Below are 20,649 nucleotides of genomic sequence, written 5' to 3'. Positions count from 1 at the left end.
CTAATTTTCTACTGCTGGACATTTAGGCTGGTGTTTCTGTCGCTTTGTTTTTGCTGTTACAGATGACGCTGTGAGGAAAACTCTTGTAGCTAATTCTCTGTACGCAAGTTTCAATTATTTCCTTAGAATAGATTCCTATAAATAAAACCCAGGGATCAAAGGACATTCAAACCATAAAGATTTCTAAGTATGTGCCAAATTCTCATGTCTTGACTTATTAGGATCCTTTTTGTAGTTTTTAAATGTGTGATAATAATTTTAATCAAAATAAAAATCATTATCATATGACGGAAAAATCAAAGATTACTGTTCTCTTTTATCTGTGTTGTTGTTGTTGTTGTTGTTGCTGTTTTGCCTTGGCCATTGAAGACCCTGCGGCAGATACCACCTATTTGTTTTTTCAAGATTCATTTCTTCTTCTTCCTTAGCATAACAGAATCTGAAATTTGTCTGGAGCAGAACATTTCCTAGGTGGCAGAGAATGAGAACTGATCTAAGCTGATCATGGCATTCCCCGCTTCCTGCCTTTTTTTTTCTGCCTGTGGGAGGGTGGCCTAGGGACCCACAATTCACAATGGAACCCTCCCCTCAAAAAGGGAGCTTACAGGGACCCTGTTATAGTACCACCCTTCTGTCTCTTCCCTCTTGAATCTGTCACAAATGCAGATGTGATGGACAGAACTTGTGCAGCCACCTTATCACCATGAGGGAAAAGGCCACTCAGAACACACAGAGCCCTACACCCAACATCATGCAGCCAAGGGACTAATGTTGGCAACCACCTGCCTCAGGACTTCCTTTTTGTATGAAAAGAATAAGCACTGTGATGTTGTTACTTTGTTTTGTTTGGAGTGTTTTGTTACTTTGTTACTTGCAGCCCGAAGCATTCTAACTAAACCATATCAAAAGGATGATCCACATGCCCTACTGAAAGAAAAATTGGCCTTTTAAATCAGAAAGATAACAGACAGGGCAATATTCTTACAACTACACTGAGTTAATGAAATGAGCATAAGGATAGGGATTCGAATTAGGGGCAAAATAACTGAAATGGGTCAAAGCAAATGCCATGTACGGGTCAGGGTGTAGACAGATCAAGCACAGGGCACTAGCAACTCCATCCTGGGCCACTCTCCCTCCCGGCAGACTGTGTTTCCTTCTGAATGCAATGAGTGAGCTGGAGCCAAACATCTCAAGGTCAGAGGCCAGAAACAATCTGAACCTTAACAGCTGGCTCATCCCTCCACTGGGTCCTCCTTCCTTTTGTCAAAACAGGCAAGTCCTTTTCTAACATTCTTGAGGAGGCTGAGTCTGATGGCCTTTCCAGTGGGTGTCCAGAGTCCCAGCTGACCTCTGGGAACATGCAGCTCCTGTTGTTCTGGAAAGCCTGCAGAAAGAGCAGGAACTATCCCTGTAATACCTTCTGGATTGGGGTGTAAAGGGGTTCTTATAATGGGACCAGCAGAGACCCAGATATCTATTTTCCTTCTGAGGGGGGGTTGATGGGTAAGAACAGACGTGTGCATAAAGCGTTCTGAAATGCAAGTACCTGCCCTGGTGCTCCTTTTTGTAGCTTCATTATAGTGTGTCATTACCCATTCCCCTTTCAGGTGGTGGGGGGGTTGCTCTGTGCAGAATACTGAGCCACAGCTGTCCCCTCAGCCACACACCCTGGGAACCCATTAGGCCCAAGTTCCTCTTAGCTGGCTGATTGCCACTTGTCAAGACTGCTAGCCTCCCTCCACGGTATAATTTATCAGTGTGTGGTTAATCGTGCCCTTCAAAGAGAAGGGGAGACATTGATGGGCAACGTTCTGAACAAAGAAGACATCTGAGGGCTTATTTGATACATCTTTGTGACAATGGCAGGTTACAGGCACAGAGTGGGACTCCAGCACTGCTGCCGGAGGAGGCCGAGTGGCTTGGAAGACGGGCGCTCCTCCCTCATGCTAGGACATTTGCTTCCGTCTGGGAAAAATGAGAAGCGGCCACGCATGGAAGCAGGTGCAAAGCTCAAGGCTTCTCCAGTTCTCAGAGGCACAGAGGACGAACTCCAACAACTTGTTCTCATTTTTGTTTCTGAGTTCTCCTTTCTTCCAATTCTTTTCTGTGCAACATTCCCCCGGCATCCTTCCCACCTTCTCTGGCTCCTCCAAAGACCGAAGCAATTGTTCCAGGCAGCTGAGAGTAACCCTCAAACCATCCAGCGCTTCCACGAAGAACGCCAGCCACGGATGGGGTCCGGGCGAGGACCCTGTCTCTGACAGAACGCCCCTACCTCGCCCTTCCGAGGCTGCCAGCCCTTTCAGTCTGGACGTGGGACACTTGGCAGAGGGGGCCCTGATCCCATCACCCTTCTTCTCCCCACCGGGCACTTTTTCAGAGGGAAAAATACCTGCAATCCCTACCAGCCCCTTCAGAGATTCTGGTGAATTCTTCTTTCAACAAATCACCATCACACTTGATTCCACTTTACCGAAATTCTCTCTGGTCCTCACAGCACCTCTTCCTCATTTCAGCAAATGGCATCACACCATCCATCCATCACCACCCCAAAGCCTCTGCCTCCCACACCTACTCACCAAGTTCTGCCAATTTAGCTCCTCAATATTTCTTAAAGCTCTCCAACTCTTATGCAAGCCCTCATCATCTCTGATCTGGACTGAAACAAGCTAATCTGTCTTGATGCCAGAAAAAAAAAATCAACCTAAAATGCAAATCTGATCATTTCCTTTCTTGGCTTAAAATCCTTCACAGGCCATAGGATAAATTCCAGAAACTCTGGCATGCCAGTACACGGCTTTCCAAGAGCTAGGCTCTATCAGCCTGACTCACCCCAGAAACCTTGGTGCCCTGCTCAGAGAGAACGGTTTGCAGCTTCCCTCATACAGTGTCAGGGTTTTGCTCGTGCTCCTGCTTTCTGGAGAACAATGGAAGAAGGAAATCCTCCCTGTGGCATGACTTGGAACATCTCATTGTCTGGTGTGCATGGGGGAGGTGGCCTGGAGCTGGGATCCACGATGAACCATGGGAGAAATGTCTAAGGGCCTAGCTGTGCAGGAGGGACTGGGAGGGGACTGGGAGGAAACCGGGTTGGAGGGGTTAGTGACAAAGAGGTCTGGGAAATGGCTACAACAATGGGCCCAAATGGAAGCAGAGCCGAGAGACATGCACATTCCCCATGAGACCTGCAATGGACTGCAAGTCTGAAAACGGAAATGACACCGCAAGTCTGTGTCTCCCTCAAACTCACATGTGGACATCTCAGCCCTCAATGTGATGGACTGGGAAGTGAGGCCTTTGGGAGGTGACTGGGTCCTGAGGGGGAAGCCCTCATACGTCGGCACAGTGCTCTTATAAAACAGACCCCAGACAGCAATGGTGCCCTCTCTCCGCCACGTGAGGACACAACGAGAAGTTGGAACATGCAAGCTGGAAGAGGGCCTTCAACTGAATGTGACCATGCTGGCACCCTGATCTGATTCCAGCCTCCAGAACTCTGAGTGGCTGTTGTTTATTAATGTAATTATCTGTGTGCTTTTTAGGGCTGCACCCGTGGCATATGGAAGTTCCCAGGCTAGGGGTCGAATCAGAGCTACAGCTGCCAGCCTACACCACAGCCACAGCAACGAAAGATCTGAGCCTCGTCTGCCACCTACACCACAGCTCGCGGCAATGCCAGATCCTTAACCCATTGAGTGAGGCCAGGCATTGAACCTGCATCCTCATGGATACTAGTTGGATTCACTTCCACTGCACCACAGTGGGAACTCTGAGTGGCTGTTGTTTCAATACCCATCTATGGTATTTCACTGTAACAGCCTCCAGCAACTAACATACTGCTTTTCTGAAGTCTCCACCCTTGAGCAAAGAGACTTCTTAGAACCAGGGCCAAGAAGGCTGCTCTATGGATACCCAGTCATTTTCTTTCCCCCGGCAGCCGGGCACTTGCTCAAAAGGCTTATGGACACACTGGCCCTGGTGCCAGGGAGAGAAGGGTGGCATGGCCTTGGCCACACCTCCTCCTGTTCCCCAGGGCCACCCTGACTTCTGGCCCTGCTGAGTGTCAAATGCCACCAACAGTGACCCACCCTGGGGCCCTGATTCTGCATCATGCCTTTAAGTGACCCGCCAGCTCCCCGGTGGAAATCTGTTTACACCGGGCCCTTCTCCCAGAGCACAGTGATTTACTCTCAGCAGACCAGACATGCGCCGTGGATCGTCAGGCCCCCTGGGCCCACAAGCCACAGGCTTACTAAGGCCTTCCGTACCACACAGTGCTGCCTCAGGTCAACCAACCTCTCTGCAAAGGAGACGAAGCAAGGGTCTAGTTGCCACAGGATTCCCAGTCCTCCCAGGGACCTCAGCAGCAGGCCTTCCAGAGCTCTGCTGGGCTGCCTGCTGGCACACTGCATCTTTCGGACCTGTGGGATGTGACGCTTCTCCTCAGAGCCACAGTCCAGGGACTGAGGGACCAGGGCTGGAGAGGTCGTCTCTCATGCTCATACCTAGTGAACTGCCCTTAAGGTTTCTGCCTCCTGCCCCATGCTTCTGAACCCCGGTGACCTGGGGAATTTCGTACCCAGGAAAGGATGCTTCTATGAGCAGGGGCATAAGAAGCTGTGCAGAGGGCCACCAGGCCACCTTGGGTTCCCTGGGCTTTTAGGGAGCAGCATCCACAGTACCTGGGGATGCAGAGGAGGAGAGTCTGTGGGGTACCCTTCACTGGGGGGTTCATTTGTGGCTGGTGCAGGTTGGCTGGGTCTGTGGGTGGGAGGCCTCCTTAGAAATAGGGGTGTGCGTGTGTGAGAGAGAGAGAGTGTGTGTGTGTACTGGTGCACACACCCAGGTGCACACACTCTGGACAAATGAAAGGTACATTAAGCAAGTCCCTGCCACGGCAGCCACCTGCCTCCATCTCCCTCTGGGAACCTTGTCCTCAGTGCACCCAGGGAACCCAAGCAACCAAGTCTGTACTGGGCAGCTCTGTCCACCTCCCAGGCATGTGGAGCTCTGTAAGGCCCTCCAGGGACGGGACCGCGTCTCTGCATCCTCGGGGCCCGGCACAGCAGGAGCTCAATACACACCGGCCCAGCAGTCGGTCGGACACTCAAGGGAATGGTCAAAAAACAGCTCCCTTAGCCGAGCTTCCCAAAACCAACCTGGCTGCAGCTCTTCCCAAGGCCTGGATTTTCAACTCCCACTTGGATTCCCTGAGACATTCTGATATTCTTCCAATAAGTTTTTTGTTGTTGTTGTTGTTTGTTTGCTTGCTTTTTTAGGGCCACACCTGCAGCATATGGAAGTTCCCAGGCTAGGGCTCCAATTGGAGCTGCAGCTGCTGGCCTCCACCACAGGCACAACAATGCAGGATCTGAGCCATATCTTCGACCTGCACCACAGCTCATGGCAATGCTGGAGTCTTAACCCACTGCAAGACCAGGGATCGAACCCACATCCTCATGGACACTAGTCGGGATCGCTTCCACTGAGCCGTGTGGGGGAACTCCCCCACGAGTTCTTGTGTCGCATAAACTAGCCAGTCTTGCTTGTACCCAGTACATTCTCAATACCTACAGAGGGCTCTCCATCATCCCAAAAGGAAACCTATTCTCCTAAAACAAGCTTCTGGCTCCTCAGTCAGCTGTGTGAGGCCTCTCAGAGGGGTCAGTTTGACCTCTCCGTCCCTGGGCTTCTCCAAGTCTGTGGTCACTCTCCTTCTCAACACTTTTCTATCCATCCATAGAGGGCATCCCCAGTGCCTTTAAGAATCAAAGCAAAGCTATGAGTCCTCTCCCTAGAAAAAAGGCAACATGCACACAAAACACTGTGTAACATTTTAAGGGTTGTGGGGACTCCAGGTTGAGAACCTGTAATAGTGTGACATGTAAGAAATAAAGAGTTTCTATTGTAGCTCAGCAGGTTAAGAACCCAACAAGTGTCTCTGAGGATGCAGGTTCGATCCCTGGCCTTGTTCAGTGGGTTAAGGAGCTGGTGTTGCTGCAAGCTGCAGTGTAGGCTCCAGATGCAGCTCAGATCCCGCGTTGCTGTGGCTGTGGTGTAGGCTGGCAGCTGCGCTCCGATTCCACCCTTAGCCTAGGAACTTCCATGTGCCTCAGGTGTGGCCCTAAACAAACAAACAAACAAACAAAAAGACATATATACCTGGTCTTCTTCCATGCTTCCTGGCTCACAGCTCCTGAGTGATGAGAGTGAAGGGAGCATCTTTTATCATAATATTGGGTCTCCTGTCCTCAGTTCTGAGTTCAGAGCCATAAAGATGAAATGGGTGTCCTGTTAGTCATAACAAGCCCCTTTCCATCAAAAAATGGGTTTACGTCCATGAGGTGACTTGGAAAAGACCAAGGATGGGGGCTGGTTGCCAGGGGAACCAATCATGATGAGAGGGCTGGAACTTCCAGTCCCCCTGGGGAGGAGAGTGGGCGTGGATTAATCAACCATGCCTCACCAATAACACCTCCCTAAAACCCCCAAAGCATGGGGTTTGGAGAGCCTCCAGGTTGATGAACATGTAGAGATTTGGGGAGAGTGAGAGACTCAGAGAGGACACGAAGCTCCATCCTTTTCCCACACTCTGCCCATACGGCTGTTCCTGCACTGTACGTACCCTTTTATAATACACTGGTGGTCTAATAAGTAAAATGTTTCTCTGAGTTCTGTAAACAGCTGTAAATAGCAAATTAACTGACTGTTCAGAGGGGAGTCATTGGAATGTCTGATCTGCATCTGGTGGGTCAGAAGCACAGGGGACCCCCGGGCTTGCGATTGCCTTGGAAGTGGGGAGGATCTGAACTCTTCCCCTGCAGGATCTGATGCCACCTCCAAGCAGATCAGAACTGAGTTGCAGGACATCCAGCTGGGGTCGGAGAACCCCCCAAGCCCCGCCTGCATGAATGCTGGAAAGGGGGAACAGACCCCTCTTTAAACTCCTACTGAGCATCACCTTACGCCCCCTCTCTGAGGGCTCCACCCAGACAGTCACCAACATTGATGGCCGTCAGAGACACGTGGGGCCCAAGGAACAGGGTGGTCCCCTGGGGAAGGAGCACCGGCAAAGCCACGTCGAGAGGCTGTGCCCTCAGGCTCTGAGCAGCATTATTCGAGATGTTTTCCTTCTCCAAACAACAGCTCCATTTTCAAGCCACCTGGTATTTCTAAAAGGTCCACTGGTCTGGCAGCCCTGCCGTGCCAGAAGGCGAGAAACTGAAGGATCGAGAGGAATCTGTACACCCACGGCAGCGCGTGGCCCCTCGGCGGGCAGGTACCGAAGGAGGGGAGCATGGGGCGCGCGCCTCACCATACAATGTGGGAAGGACCACGTTACCTTTGTCAGCTGCTGCTCCGAGGAGAACCCCAAACCAAACACCGTGTTGGCCCTGCTGTCGGCCCACTGCCCAAACTTCTGCGACGTTTTGGTGAAAGTCATATTGGGTGTGATCGTGCTGTTGATGATCACCTGCGGCCAAACAGCCCAAAGAGCAGACATTCAAACACTGAATTAGACACCAAAGTAACTCCTGGCTAGTAAAGAGAGCCTGCATCCCCACCGCCGTTCTAGCTGGCCTGGCGTGCTTCCTCTTCCGGCTCATCCCACGCTGAGTCATACATGCAACCATGAAAAGGGGCAATTTCAGAGACTTAAAAACAGCCAGCCAGCCTAAAATAGGATCTCACCAGTTATCAGTGGGAGAAAGCCTCTCCCAAGCAGAGAATAGTTTCCAAAACTGCTATTTATTTCCCCAAAGCTGCCGCACATCCAATTGTCCTTAACGGCCGGTCACGTCATACATCCTCTGAAGAAACGCGCTGCACACCTTTTTAAGTACCTGGAGCCCCAGTGTCCAGCTCAGACCATTCATTCACTCATTCATTCATTTGTCTTTTGTCCTTTTTAGGGCCACTCCTGTGGCATATGGAGGTTCCCAGGCAAGGGGTCCCATCAGAGCTGTAGCCACGGGCCTACACCAGAGCCACAGTAACACCAGATCTGAGCCGTGTCTGGACCTACACAGCTCACGGCAACACCGGATCCTTATCCCACTGAGTGATGCCAAGGAATCGAACCCGAAACCCCATGGTTCCTAGCTGGATTTGTTTCTGCTGTGCCACAATGGGAACTCCAGCTCAGACCATTTAAAATCTCCATGAGCAAGGGGGGCTTGCTGCTTCCCCAGAGGAAAGAAAAGGTACACTCCAAGTGGGATACCTGGTGGAGGTCCATTTACAAACAGACTAATCAGGCAGGTGTGAGCTGAGCGCAGGGACCCTGTAAGGGACAATGCAGGGACCTGGTGCTAGCTGCTGCCACCACACCTCGGCTTTAGAGGATGAGGGGACAAGAGGCTGTGGGACGTGGGAGGAGAGGGCTCTAGAGTACAGGCTGCCTTAACGAGAAAAGGGAACTTCTATGGAGGGACACACCAGCACATGGTGACCTCATAGGAGGGGCAGCCAGCAGAACAAATGCCCTCACCCTCTGTCCCTCTGGTCTCCTGCCATTGGCCAAACCCAACCAGAAGGCAGAGGTCTCACGAGCCCACTGACGTCATCTATAGGTCAGCCTCTCAGGGACCAGAGGAGGGTGAGGAGGAGCAGAGAATGAATCTGGAGGGATACATGGATGATGCCCAGCACATGGTGCATTCATTCATTCAACAAACATTTACTGAACATTCCCTATATGCCTGGCATTCTGCTAATCAAAGACACAAAGATGAAGGAGTCAAGATTTCTGGTCTTCATGGTGCAGACAGTCAGGAAGAGGGCAGAGACCTGTAAGTAAGTAGTCACTACACAATTGAAAAGTGTTATAAAGTATCAACACTAGGTTCACTCGGCAGAAATTGCTGGAAGCCTGAACACTAAATACTAAATTACTGGGAGTTCCTGCTGTGGCTCAGCAGAACGAGCCTCACTAGCATCCACGGGGACGTGGGTTCAGTCCCTGGCCTTGCTTAGTGGGTTGGGGATCTGGCGCTGTTGTGAGCTGTTGGCGTGGGTCGCAGACGAGGCTCAGATCTGGTGTTGCTGTGGCTGTGGTGTAGGCGAGTGGCTGTGGCTCCAACTCGACCCCCAATCTGGGAACTTGCATATGCTGCGGGTGCGGCCCTAAAAAAATAAAAAAATAAATACTAAATTACCAAAGACTAAAAAACCACTTATATCAGTTCACAGAAACCTCATAACAAACCTATGAGGGAGTTCCCATCATGGCGCAGGAGAAACAAATCCAACCAGGAACCATAAAGTTACGGGTTCGATTCCTGGCCTTGCTCAGTGGGTTAAGGATCCGGCGTTGCCATGAGCTGTGGTGTAGGTCACAGACATGGCTTGGATCTGGCATTGCTGTGGCTGTGGCATAGACTGGCAGCTCCATTAGACCCCTAACCTGGGAACCTCCATATGCCACTAAAAAAAAATTAAAAAAAAACCCAAAAACCTGTGAAGTATGACTACTGCCTTCATTTCATAGAAGAAATTGAGCTGGCCGGTGGCAGAGCCTAGAGATAAAATCCAGGTTGTCTGACTCAAATCTCTGTGTTCTGAACTTCTTTATGACGTGCTTCCCATGTTACACTGGATGACTCCTGTTCCCGCCCTAGCTATGAAATGCTAATGCTCTCACCGCACGCCAGGCTGATTTTTCGGCCCCGGGTGAGCTCCTCTGATACCCAAGTCCATGTGAATAAAGACACGTTATCAAAATTAATAATAATTCAGTTATTCAGGAGTTCCCGTTGTGGTGCAGCAGAAAGGAATCCAACTAGGAACCATGAGGTTGAGGGTTCGATCCCCAGCCTCGCTCAGTAGGTTAAGGATCCAGCATGGCCAGGAGCTGTGGTGTAGGTCACAGACACAGTTCAGATCCTGTGTTGCTGTGGCTGTGGCGGAGGCCGGCAGCTATAGCTCTGATTGGCCCCCTAGCCTGGGAACATCCATATGCCGTGGGTGCGGCCCTAAAAAGACAAAAGACCAAATAATAATAATGATGATAATAATAATAATAATAATGCAGTTATTCAGATAACTGAATGCAAGAGTAGAGAGTTCTGCCCGATCTCACCAGACACTATCAAGAAATGGGGGCGTGAGGTATGGAAAATGCAGATCTAAACCAGAGGGAAGTACAGAGGGAGGCTTCTGGGACCTGGAAGGGTGGCTGGGGTCTGATAGAGCCCCAGGCAGGACCAATACAGTGGAACCAAGGCAGGCTGAGGGAGCTGGATCAGAGTGGATCACTTGATCCAGCGTTGCTTTAGCTGCAGTGTAGGTGGCAGCTGTGGCTCAGATTCAATCCCTGGTCTGGGAACTTCCATATATGCCACTGGTGTGGCTTTAAAAAAAAGAAGAAGAAGAAGAAGACAACTAAACTTCAACATGCCAATAGAGTTTATCAGTATAACTTCAAATGGGTAGCTGAGATTAATTAGCTGCAGTCATTGCCCCAGTCCTCAGATCCCCCCGTGTTCACTCTAAGCAGTGATTCCAGAGTGACTGCTCATCTCTCCTCCCCTCCCGTATCACATGTGTGTTGGTGGCGGGTAGAAGGTAGGTCGGAACACCCAGCCTGGAATTCAGTCTGTCAAACCCACCCTCCTTCATGTTCTCCTGTCTCACAAGAGAAAGGTCCATTCACCTGCCCCGAACTAAGCCTCCCTCCATCCCCTAGGTCCCACCTTCTCACTCCCATGCCCAGAATGGCCCTCCTACCCATACAAATGCATGAGGTGCTCACCACCCCCAGACCCAGAGCAGGCAAAAGGTCTATTCACTTCCAGAACAAAAACTCCCAGTCCTGCAGAACCTCTTCATCAGAACTTGGCCGTGGGAGTGCCTCTGTCCTCTTCATTCTCTACTGACATGCCTGCTCTGCAGGGGGATGGCTTTGATTCTGGTTCAACGCAGCTACCTCTCACTCTGCCACTGGCATCAAGGTGCCTGGGCATTTACCAAACACAACCTATGGGATCCCACAGGCTGCAGGTCAGCCAGGAGGAAGAACAAAGAAAGCCTGCTCCCTTGCCTGGGCTGCTTCTGCAACCCCTCTACAGACTTGGCGATGCCCCGGCTGCTCCTGCAACCCCCCAGGCTGCTTCTCTGCAGACCTGGCAATGCCCTGGCTGCCTCCTAATGATTCACCAAAGGCTCTGGGACATCTGGAACCTTCAAGATCCAGAAGGGAGGAAGTAAGGGGAGGAGAGAGAAGAAAGGGGCAAGAAACGCCATTATCCACTCCTACAATGTCCTTTTCACGCCATGACTCACCAGAGGTCACTGGTCTGCACAATCTCAAGGTCATAACAGTAAACCCATCTCTACGATTAGTGAGATGACTGACTGCCTGGCTGTTCTCCCAAGAAATCCAGGGCACTGACCTTCTCAAAAGCAGCAAGACCGACAGCTGGGCAACCAAGCTGTCAAAAAAAAGCCATCACTTCCAGGAGCTTCTCCCTTCATTTCCCAGTAACATGGGAACTCTGCCCTGTGCTACTGTCGGCTCAGCCCACCAAGACCAAGTCCCCCGAGAAGCTGGGCAGACGGAAGCTGCTAAGGACACATGTCCCTTCTGTGTCTGTTCCTCTTGGTACCCAAATCAGTCCTGGCTAACTGCTCTTGCACCTGGAATCCACCTTCTTGCCTCTGTTTTTCTTTGAGGCTCTGGCTCATTGCTGACCTTCACCCCCCTCAGGCATGCATGAAGGACAGAAAGGAAGTGGACACATCTGAGAAGACCTCCGGTCTCCGCTGAGTCTGCTATGGTGAGTGCCCAGTGCAGCTGTGTGAGCAGGAGGGACATTCTCAGGGGTGGGGGTGAAGGGATGGGGCCCCAGGGAGGCTTAGTTCTGGGCAGGTACATGGACCCCTGTCTTGGGAGACTGGAAAGAATGAGGTCGGTTGAACTGGATGGACCTGAGCCACAATTTCTCCAGTAATGTGGAGACTGCATCACCATTATGTACTCGCCAAATTCGAAACACGTATGGAAATACCAGGGGCGGCAGTGATGATCCACAGCAATGAGGGCAAAATAACTTTGGAAACCCATGTGGGGAGTTCCCGTCATGGAGTAGCGGAAACGAATCTGACTAGCATCCACGGGGACCCAGGTTCGATCCCTGGCCTAGCTCAGTGGGTTAAGGATTCTGTGTTGCCATGAGCTGTGGTGTAGGTCACAGACACGGCTCGGATCTGGCGTTGCTGTGGCTGAGGTGTATGTCAGCAGTTAGAGCTCTGATTTGACCCCTTGCCTGAGAACTTCCATATGCCATGGGTACAGCCCTAAAAAGACAAAAAAAAACAAAAACAAAAAAACAATGTGGCTCTCTCTGATAAAGTTTCAAATGCACACTCCTTACCACCCAGTAGTTCTACTCCTAAGTATATTATCTGAAGAAACCTTTGCACAGGTATACCGGGAGAAAGGTACAAGAATATAAGAATATTTGTAGTAGCAGTGTTTGTAAAAAATAAATGTCCATCACTAGCAGAAAGGATAAACTGTGCTTTCTTCATATAATAAAATAACTCATGCAATGAAATGACTTTCACAGCTGGACAGCCAAAGCTATAGGTATCAGCATGGATGACCACAAAACCTTAAAGTTTAAAAAGTCACAAAAGAAGACTTCCAGGATGGGTCTCTGGTGTGATTCTATTTATGTAAAAGAATCAAAGCCAGGCATAACTGAATAATACATTTAGGGCAAGGGCCAACAAACTAGAGCCCTCCGGTCAAGTCCAGCCTGTTTTTGTAAATCAAGTTTCATTGGCACAGAGCCACACCCATGCTGTACAATACTGGTCTCGGGCTGTTTTCGTGCTACCAGACAAGAGTTGAATAGCTGTGAAAGAGAATGTACAGCTCAGAAGACAATGACTCTCAGGCCCTTTAGAGAAAAAGTTTGCCAGCCTCTGGTTTAGGAACATACATACACAGGTGGCAAAAGTACAAAGACAAGCAAGGGAATGCTTAATACAAATTTCAAGAGCAGTGTAACCTTTTGTGGCAGGTGTGTATATTCAGGAGAGGCCCAGCAAGGGACTCGTGAAGGACTAGCAGAGGGCAGACCTCCTCCCCTGGGTGGTGGGCACATGAGTGTCTGCTTTATTATCAGACATGAAACGGCACAGGTAAACAGTTAAACATAAAGCACATACGACTACAACGAAGCTATCAGGGAGACTCATCCGCAGGGCGAGCAGAAGCTTAAGAAAGAGAAGGTGGTGCCCTGAGCCTGGCGACGCCAGAAACCTGTGCTGAGGGTGGGGGGAGGGGCTGCACCTGTGGGCTCTGGCCTCTGGGGAGGGGGGTGCTCAGCAGACCCTGGGGTCACAGAAGTGGAGGATGTCACCCAGCAGGAGGGGACAGATGTTCAAGAGAAGAGGCCTGGGTAGGAGATGACTTTAGGCGGCCCCAAGAAGGGCCAGAGAAGGGATGCAGAAATGCAAGGAGGCGGTCAGCCAGTCAGGAGGAACAAGGAAGACTGAGGTCCTGGAGTGGGGAGAGGGCATGGGTGGGGGCTAAATGTGGCAGACTGACTCAGCAGGACCACAAGTGGTGCCTCCCTGGGGACAGGGGACAGCTGGGGGGGGGGGGGAGTGGCGGGGGGGAGTGTCTTCAGAAAGTGAAACCCAGGAGTTCCTGCTGTGGCTCAGCGGTAACGAATCCGACTAGCATCCATGAGGATGCAGGTTCGATCTCTGCCCTCGCTCAGTGGGTTAAGGATCCAGTGTTGCTGTGAGCTGCAGAGTAGATCACAGACGCACCTCAGATCCCGAATTGCTGTGGCTGTGGTGTAGGCCATCAGCTGTAGCTTGGATTCGACCCCTAGCCTGGGAACTTCCATATGCTGCAGGTGCGGCCCGAAAGGAGAGGGAGAGGGAGAAAGAGGGAGAGAGAGGGAGAGAGAAAGAAAGAGAGAAAGAAAGAAAGAAAGAAAGAGAAAGTCAAGTCCAAAAGGGCGAAGCGGCTGCTTGAAAGCCCAAATTTTAATATGGGCTTCCCATCCCCTTCCTCTTTTTTGTAAATTCTGAGATTTTTGTGCAGAGAAAAAATACTCTCTAGTAAAAGACTCAGTTCCTGCAGATCACTGGGACCAAGTTTTTTAAAAATGCACAAAACATATGCAATCAAGAGGTATTTGGAAGAAGCAAAAAGCTAATAATCTTCTGCAGGCTCCAGTCTGGCCCTGGACGTGAGAGAAACCTGCCTATCCAGAGACAGGCCCCCCAGATGCCTCTTCAAGGCAAATTTTCCCAAATCCAGGGAGATAGAAGTTGGAAAAACTTGGAAGTTTTCTACAAAAGAGGCTGGGAATGAGTTAACAGCAATTAAAAAGACTTGTTGCCTGCTTCCAGAGTAGGTATTAATAGATGCATTTAGTCTCTTTTTTTTTTTTTAATACCACAGTCAGGGAAGGAAAAAAAGGGAGCCTACTATGTGCTGAGAACCTTCCAAGTGTTTTCTCCCTGCACAGAAGGTGCTCTGTATTGCTCCCAAAGAGGAAACTCTGACGCTGGGGCGGAGGGACCCCTGACCGTGTTCTTGAGAGCAAGCTCACATTCCCAGAAGCAAAGGGCACGCACGTCAGGGTTTCAGAGGCTTCCATCCTCCGAATCATCGGAGGCAGGCAGTACCCAGTGGGTGCTGCTAAATATTTGTAGAATACATGGTCTCGAAGGTCTCGCCCAATATAGGTTCCTGTGATCCTATAAATAACTGAGCACCAAGGGCAGGAGAGCCATCCAGAGCGCCGGGGAGAAACACCTGCTCCAGGCAGGTCTCGTCCACAGGCGAGGGCCACTTCTCCCAAGGACGGCAGTGATGAACATGGCCTGTGAAGAGTGCCAAGAGCGCGATGACATCCAGTGCTGCGATGGCTCAATTAACAAATGCTCTGGAAATGGAGTGCCTGTGTAGGGGAAAGGGCTGCCCTGCCCCCAGACTCGCCATCAATCACACGGCAGTTGGCTGCGGCTGTCAGTGATATGCTGGTTCACATCAGGGCTCCGGGAAGCTGGGAGGTGGGAGGGTCCCTCGTGTGGCTGCCATCTGTCTGTGAGCGGGGTCGACCCTGGGTGACTTTCTGAGGTTTCTGTCCTGGTGCCCTCGTGGTAAGGACTCCACCCTTGTCCTTCTGTGGACCTGGCATACCTACTACAGGCCTGAACACATCACTCACTCCTTCCCTACCCCTGCCCCGGCGTCTGTGGTGCCGCCTACCCTGGCTTGGTGCTGGGACACCAAAGATGAGCCCAGTCCCCAGTCCTCAAAGGGCACAGTCTCCTAGTAGCCACATGCACACAGAAATGGCTGCAAGGAACCCCCAGGCAGTGCTGGAGCTACGCACCACAGCATTCCTACCCACTGTGTCTTTAGCAGGGGCTGGGACTGACATGTGAAATACTTTCCCAGAGAAGAAGGAAATGCCTGCGTGTTTCAGGAAGACTGAACAAAAGGTCTGAGCACAGATTTTCCCTACGATGAGCAGCGCTGATGGCTCCTGAGGGCAGGAGAGGGCTTGCCTGCACCCTTGCTCCCAGGAAAGCATGATGGCAGGGCTTGGACAGGGCAGAGGACCTCGCTGCGCTGGGTGTGGAATGACAGCTGCTAAAGCTTCCTCCCCCTTCACGGGAGCCTGGGCTCTGCCGGCTGCCCCTGGTTGACTCGGCGGCTGAGTCTGCTATTGGCCTTTGCTTGCAACCACCTCCGAATCCCTTCCACGCCGGCAACTTGTTCTGAAGCACATCCACTCCTCCATTTGGGAAGGGAGGAGCAGACTTCACCTTCCAGGCTGTAACAGCCTCCTGCCTTGGGAGGAACAGCTAGCTCAGAAGCACCAAGCAGAAGCTCAAGGTCGTGCACTTGATGTGGCCAGACCAAGAGAAAGAGGCAGGACCCAGAGTTGCTCAAGGTCAGAGGTGCAGCCCATGGGCCAAGACATGGCTCCAAAGGCTAAAAGCATCAGATAACATTGGGCTCAAGGGCCTAAAACAAGATTTTTAGGTGGCACACAACGATGGGAGGCAGGGGTGGGGTGAAGGGGCAAGAGGCCTGCAACAGGGCGGCTTTGGCATCAGCCCAGCACACTGCACCCTGCCCCGGGCCCTAGCAGCTGGGGCTGGAGAGATGAGGAACTCAGTGTGGGGGGTGGGGGGGAGGTGCATGAGATCAGGGGGTGGCAACAGCTACTACCACCCTGGGGAAGTCATTGTCCTGGGGTCCTTCTCCATGTCCCACCCAACCTGCAAAGCAGACAGAGGCACAGGATCTGACCTGGACCTGGCCTGCTGGTTTGCACGTTGCTGCTCACCAGCTGGCGGAAAGGTCCAGCAGGACTGAGATGGCCTTGGGACCACTGCCTGGTATTCTGCGCTCCAGTTCTCAGAGCAGGACACCTGCCCCCGCCCTCAGCCTCAAGCGCCAGCCACAGTAACTAAATGACTAAGGCCCCTCTCTACCTCCCCACTCCCCTGGGCCTTCTGCTCCATCACAGGACGTTCCCTTCTGCAGAACAAGGCCCTGTTCCTGTGCCCTGCTGGCAAGGCGGGACCTCTGGGGGAGCTCCTGGAACACCAAGTGGCCTGGTGCCATAGGAGGGGTGGCCAGAGATCCTCAGCTCCATCTCTGGATTCCAGCAGCACCCCACAGCCTAAGGTCCAATTCCCACTTTTTTTTTTTTTTTTTGTCGTTTTAGGGCTGCACCCGCAGCCTATGGAGGTTCCCAGACTAGGCGTCAAATCAGAACTACAGCTGCCAGCCTGCACCACAGCCACAGCAACACAGGGTCCGAGCTGAATCTGTAACTTAGATGCCACAGCTCACAGCAACGCTGGATCCCTAACCCACTGAGCGAGACCAGGGATCGAACCTGGGTCCTCATGGATACTAGTCAGATTCATTTCTGCTGAGCCATGACAGGAACTGCCCCAATTCCTATGTTTTAGGTGACCACATAACTTGACAGATCCTCACACTTAGCCTGAACTAACTCTATTCTGCAGCTGGGAGCTGGCCCACCCTCCTACACCCTTCTGACTTCTTAGAGCCGGCTCATCTGCCTTGGACCCCACTGCTGTAAGCCTTCGGGAACTGGGGGGCCCTGCAATACAGTGGCTGACACGCTGACAAATCACTAAAAGCCCAGCTAATAGGACTAAAGCACTTTCTCCAAGAGAGTCATTTTATCTCTACTTAAGTCCCCTGCATCCTTGGATAACTCAACTGACAAAAATGCCAGCCCATCTCAAGGATGGCAGATGAACTGACAGCACCTCTAGATAAAAGAAAGCAGGTCAGTTTGATTTACCGCCCTGGCAGCATCCTCGCAAGACCTGAGGAGAGTCTAGCTCAAAAGCACAGAGAAAGAAAGCGTTACTACAATTGCAGTGTCACCACGTCTCCCAGAAGATAAATAAATCAATCAATAAAGGCACCTGGGAGTTCCCGTTGTGGCTCAGCGGTAATGAACCCAACTAGTATCCATGAGGATGCAGGTTCGACCCCTGGCCTCGCCCAGTGGGTTAAGGATTCAGCATTGCCGTGAGCTTCGGTGTAGGTCACAGACACAGCTCGGATCTGTGGTATAGGCCGGCAGCTACAGCTCCGATTCGACCCCTAGCCTGGGAACATCCATACGCTGCAGGTACGGCCCTAAAGAGACACAAAATAAGAAAAAAATAAAGGCACCTTTCAGATCATCAATCCTCAAACACAAAGTGCCGACCTATTATGTGCCAGGCACTTTCCTACTTCCTGCACACCTCCAGAACCCTGCCATGCCTGAGCATGCTGCTGGTAGGGGAAGCCCGCCCCAATCCAGAGAGTTAGGAGCTGGTGTCCGGGGAAGTGGGTTGCAGGCACCTGACCAGCGGAGTGTACTCAGCCAGGCACCATCTCTCTTTGACCCCTGCTATAAAATAAGGGCTTCTAGACTGCCTTCCTAGGTAGGAGGAAGGGTTGTGGCAACTGGAAGGGAGAGAAAGAGGACCAGAAGGCCAAGCTTCTTCATCTGCAAGCCTCCACGGCGCTGAGAGTACAGAGGAGGCCCTTGGAGAACATAGGCTGAAGGGAGAATTTTGCCTTCAGACAGGGGGCTCATCATGGGATCTGGAGGTACCACAGGCTCTCATGCCTTTCCTGGGGGGTCTTCAATGGAGGCTTCCCATGCCTTCTGCTCTGTGGTTGTGGGGGTTGTGGAGGGAGAAGCCTACAGCCAGGCCCCATTCTACTACTCAGCACACCCCACAACTCTCCTGCTTCTGACTGCCTAGGAACGCTGACCTAGAGAGAGTGGGCAGCACAGACCGGAGAGGAGGAGGCTACTGCAACAGTCTAAGCAAGATGTACCAGGATGGGAGTCGTGGCCCCAAAACAAAGCATTTAGTATAAATACGAGACACTTCAAAGGCAGACTCTTTTGACCAACTCAAGTGGGAATGACTGTGCTTTTTCATTTTCTTTCTTTGAGACCAAATGACTGGGAAATGAAAATGGAAAGGTGGTTTAGAGGGCAAATGGGGAATTCAGCTTCAATACGCTGAATTTCAGGTGACAGCCGATAATCCGTGGAACGATGTCCAGCAGGATGAACACAGACTGAAGACAAAAAAGCAATTATAGAGCATCAGGTCTACCTTTTTTTTTTTCCTTTTGTAAATCCGGTGTCTGTCTATTGATATCCCTTCTTTATTCTGCTCTCATAATAACGTGGCAAAAACACTGACGAAGACAGTCGAATAATGAAAGCACTAGGAAAAAATTATTTTAAGAAACACTCCAAAATCATTTAATAAAATTCGACTCCCAGGCCTAATAACACCAAAATGAGACTAGAACTAATGCCCGAAGCTGGTGAGAGAGAGTACAATAAACTGGTATCTTCATTCGTGCTGGAAGAAAGAACTCTTTGGAAAGCCATTTGGCAACATCCTAAGGAGCCATAAAGCGTTACTCTCTTGACCTGTAACTATTCTTCTAGGAATCTATCCCAAGGAAATATCCAAAAGGAAGCAGCAGGCATGGTCAACACGAGGGTTATCTGCTTTATGAAGGTGCTCTGGATCTCCGTAGTCAAAAACTGGAAACCTCTTCCGTATCTAACCATAAGGGGAGAGACGAACAAATTCGAGGCCCCGATGGAATTATTAAAATGGCATTAAAATGCTAGTTATGAAGACAACATGCTAGTAGGGAAAGCTTTTTTTTTTTTTTTTCTTTTCATTTGCCATAATTTTAAACAAAAAAAGAAAAAAGCAGGATCTGTGGTTATAAAGGCATTAATTATAACAATAACATCTCTGTGGAGGTGGCAGGATTTGGGGTGCACTCTTTCTCCTCCACTTTTCAAACGTATCGTATTCCTTTTGAGGGGAAATAAGTGACCAGAAACGCGAAAGTGAGCCCGAGGGACGGTACCTTGGCTCCATCCACACTGATGATCCGATAGCTGTTCCTTGTGACATCGTAGAAGTAGGAGACGGTGACGGCCTGCTTGCTTGCAGGCACCCAGTTCTTCTTGGTGCTGGGGTCGATCTGGAACACATGCGCTCGGGTGGTGAAGATGGGCTGCTCTCTGCAAGGGGAGAGGGAAGGATGCGCGTGTAAGTTGACGGAACCCGTCTTTACGTGTTAACTGATGATTTCTGCGCCACCTAAGAGTCTAATTTTTATGGGAAAAGATCCACATGCATGAAAACAGTTAAAATAAGAAAAAGGAAGACAGGCGAAGAAAAGACACACCAGCGGAGTAGTTACTGAAACCCAACACCCTGAGGCTGCTGGGGGCCCTTGGCCTAATGAGCCATTTGCTTAAAAGGCAACTTGCTGTGTGCAGTGTGTCTGCAGCGAGTCAAGGGTCCTGTTCTTTTTCTGAAATCCTGGTGGCTCTTTTAGGATTTTTGCAATGAATTTATTTTGGGGGGATTCTGCAACAGTTTTTGGATTCTGCACACCATTTGTGACTTCCTATTAGATTTCTATTAAATACTTCTCAAATTCACAGCATTTTATGAATAACACATTCATTCATAATGGACCGAGTACTAGTGTTATGTTTCCAATGTACAAACCCTTGGGTTTTATGTAACATTCATCAAATCTATCTCTTTCGCTATTCTTGCCTCTGTATTGTTCTTGCTTTTTCACTCCACATGCCTGTAAATTCTTAATGTGATTATGAACCAAATTAGCATAGTATCTGTGTTTCTTTCTCTTGAGTGGGGAATTAATTAGATCTTGACAATAAGCATTAAGAAATAAGGCAGATGGATAAAAATTGTAATAGATTTCACTGCATTTTTCACAGTTTAAATGTCCTTCACAAAGTAATACAAAAGGAATTACAGACTCATTACAGAATATAATTATTTCTGAAGAAAGGTTATTCAGGCAAACTGGCTCAAAAATCCTTTTTTGGGTTCAAATAAGACAAAACGGGGGCAAAAAAGCCACCAGAATAAAATAATCCCATCATTCATAAAATGCTATTGACTTAATAAGAACTTGTTAGAGATAAAAAATCAAAATTAGAAACATTAATTTTTTGGAGTTCCCATCATGGCTCAGGGGAAACAAATCTGAGTAGTATCCATGAGGACACATGTTCGATCCCTGGCTTTGCTCAGTGG

At 50.3% G+C, this 20,649-nt stretch overlaps 1 protein-coding gene across 16 annotated transcripts in view; it reads right to left on the bottom strand.

The window, feature by feature from the left end:
* The window catches only part of HOMER2 (homer scaffold protein 2), a 141,691-nt gene that overhangs the window by 20,420 nt on the left and 100,622 nt on the right, over nucleotides 1–20,649 (bottom strand). For 15 of the 16 annotated variants that reach the window (XM_084968545.1, XM_084968548.1, XM_084968546.1 and 12 more), the window contains 2 exons: nucleotides 19,439–19,595; nucleotides 7,346–7,477 (listed from right to left, as the gene is read on the bottom strand). In XM_084968545.1, the coding sequence (XP_084824671.1) occupies nucleotides 7,346–7,447 (102 nt within the window). In that variant the 5' untranslated portion in view covers nucleotides 7,448–7,477; nucleotides 19,439–19,595. The remainder of the gene's footprint in view (nucleotides 1–7,345; nucleotides 7,478–19,438; nucleotides 19,596–20,649) is intronic. The other variant, XM_021098884.2, reaches the window with a different exon arrangement.

The sequence above is a fragment of the Sus scrofa genome, chromosome 7 (assembly GCF_054392235.1).
Source record: "Sus scrofa isolate SSC_HxYL_T2T_F1_AM1 chromosome 7, Sscrofa_HxYL_maternal_Yorkshire_Landrace_v2.0, whole genome shotgun sequence".
NCBI lineage: Eukaryota > Metazoa > Chordata > Mammalia > Artiodactyla > Suidae > Sus > Sus scrofa.
This window is presented reverse-complemented; position numbering and strand designations above follow the sequence as displayed.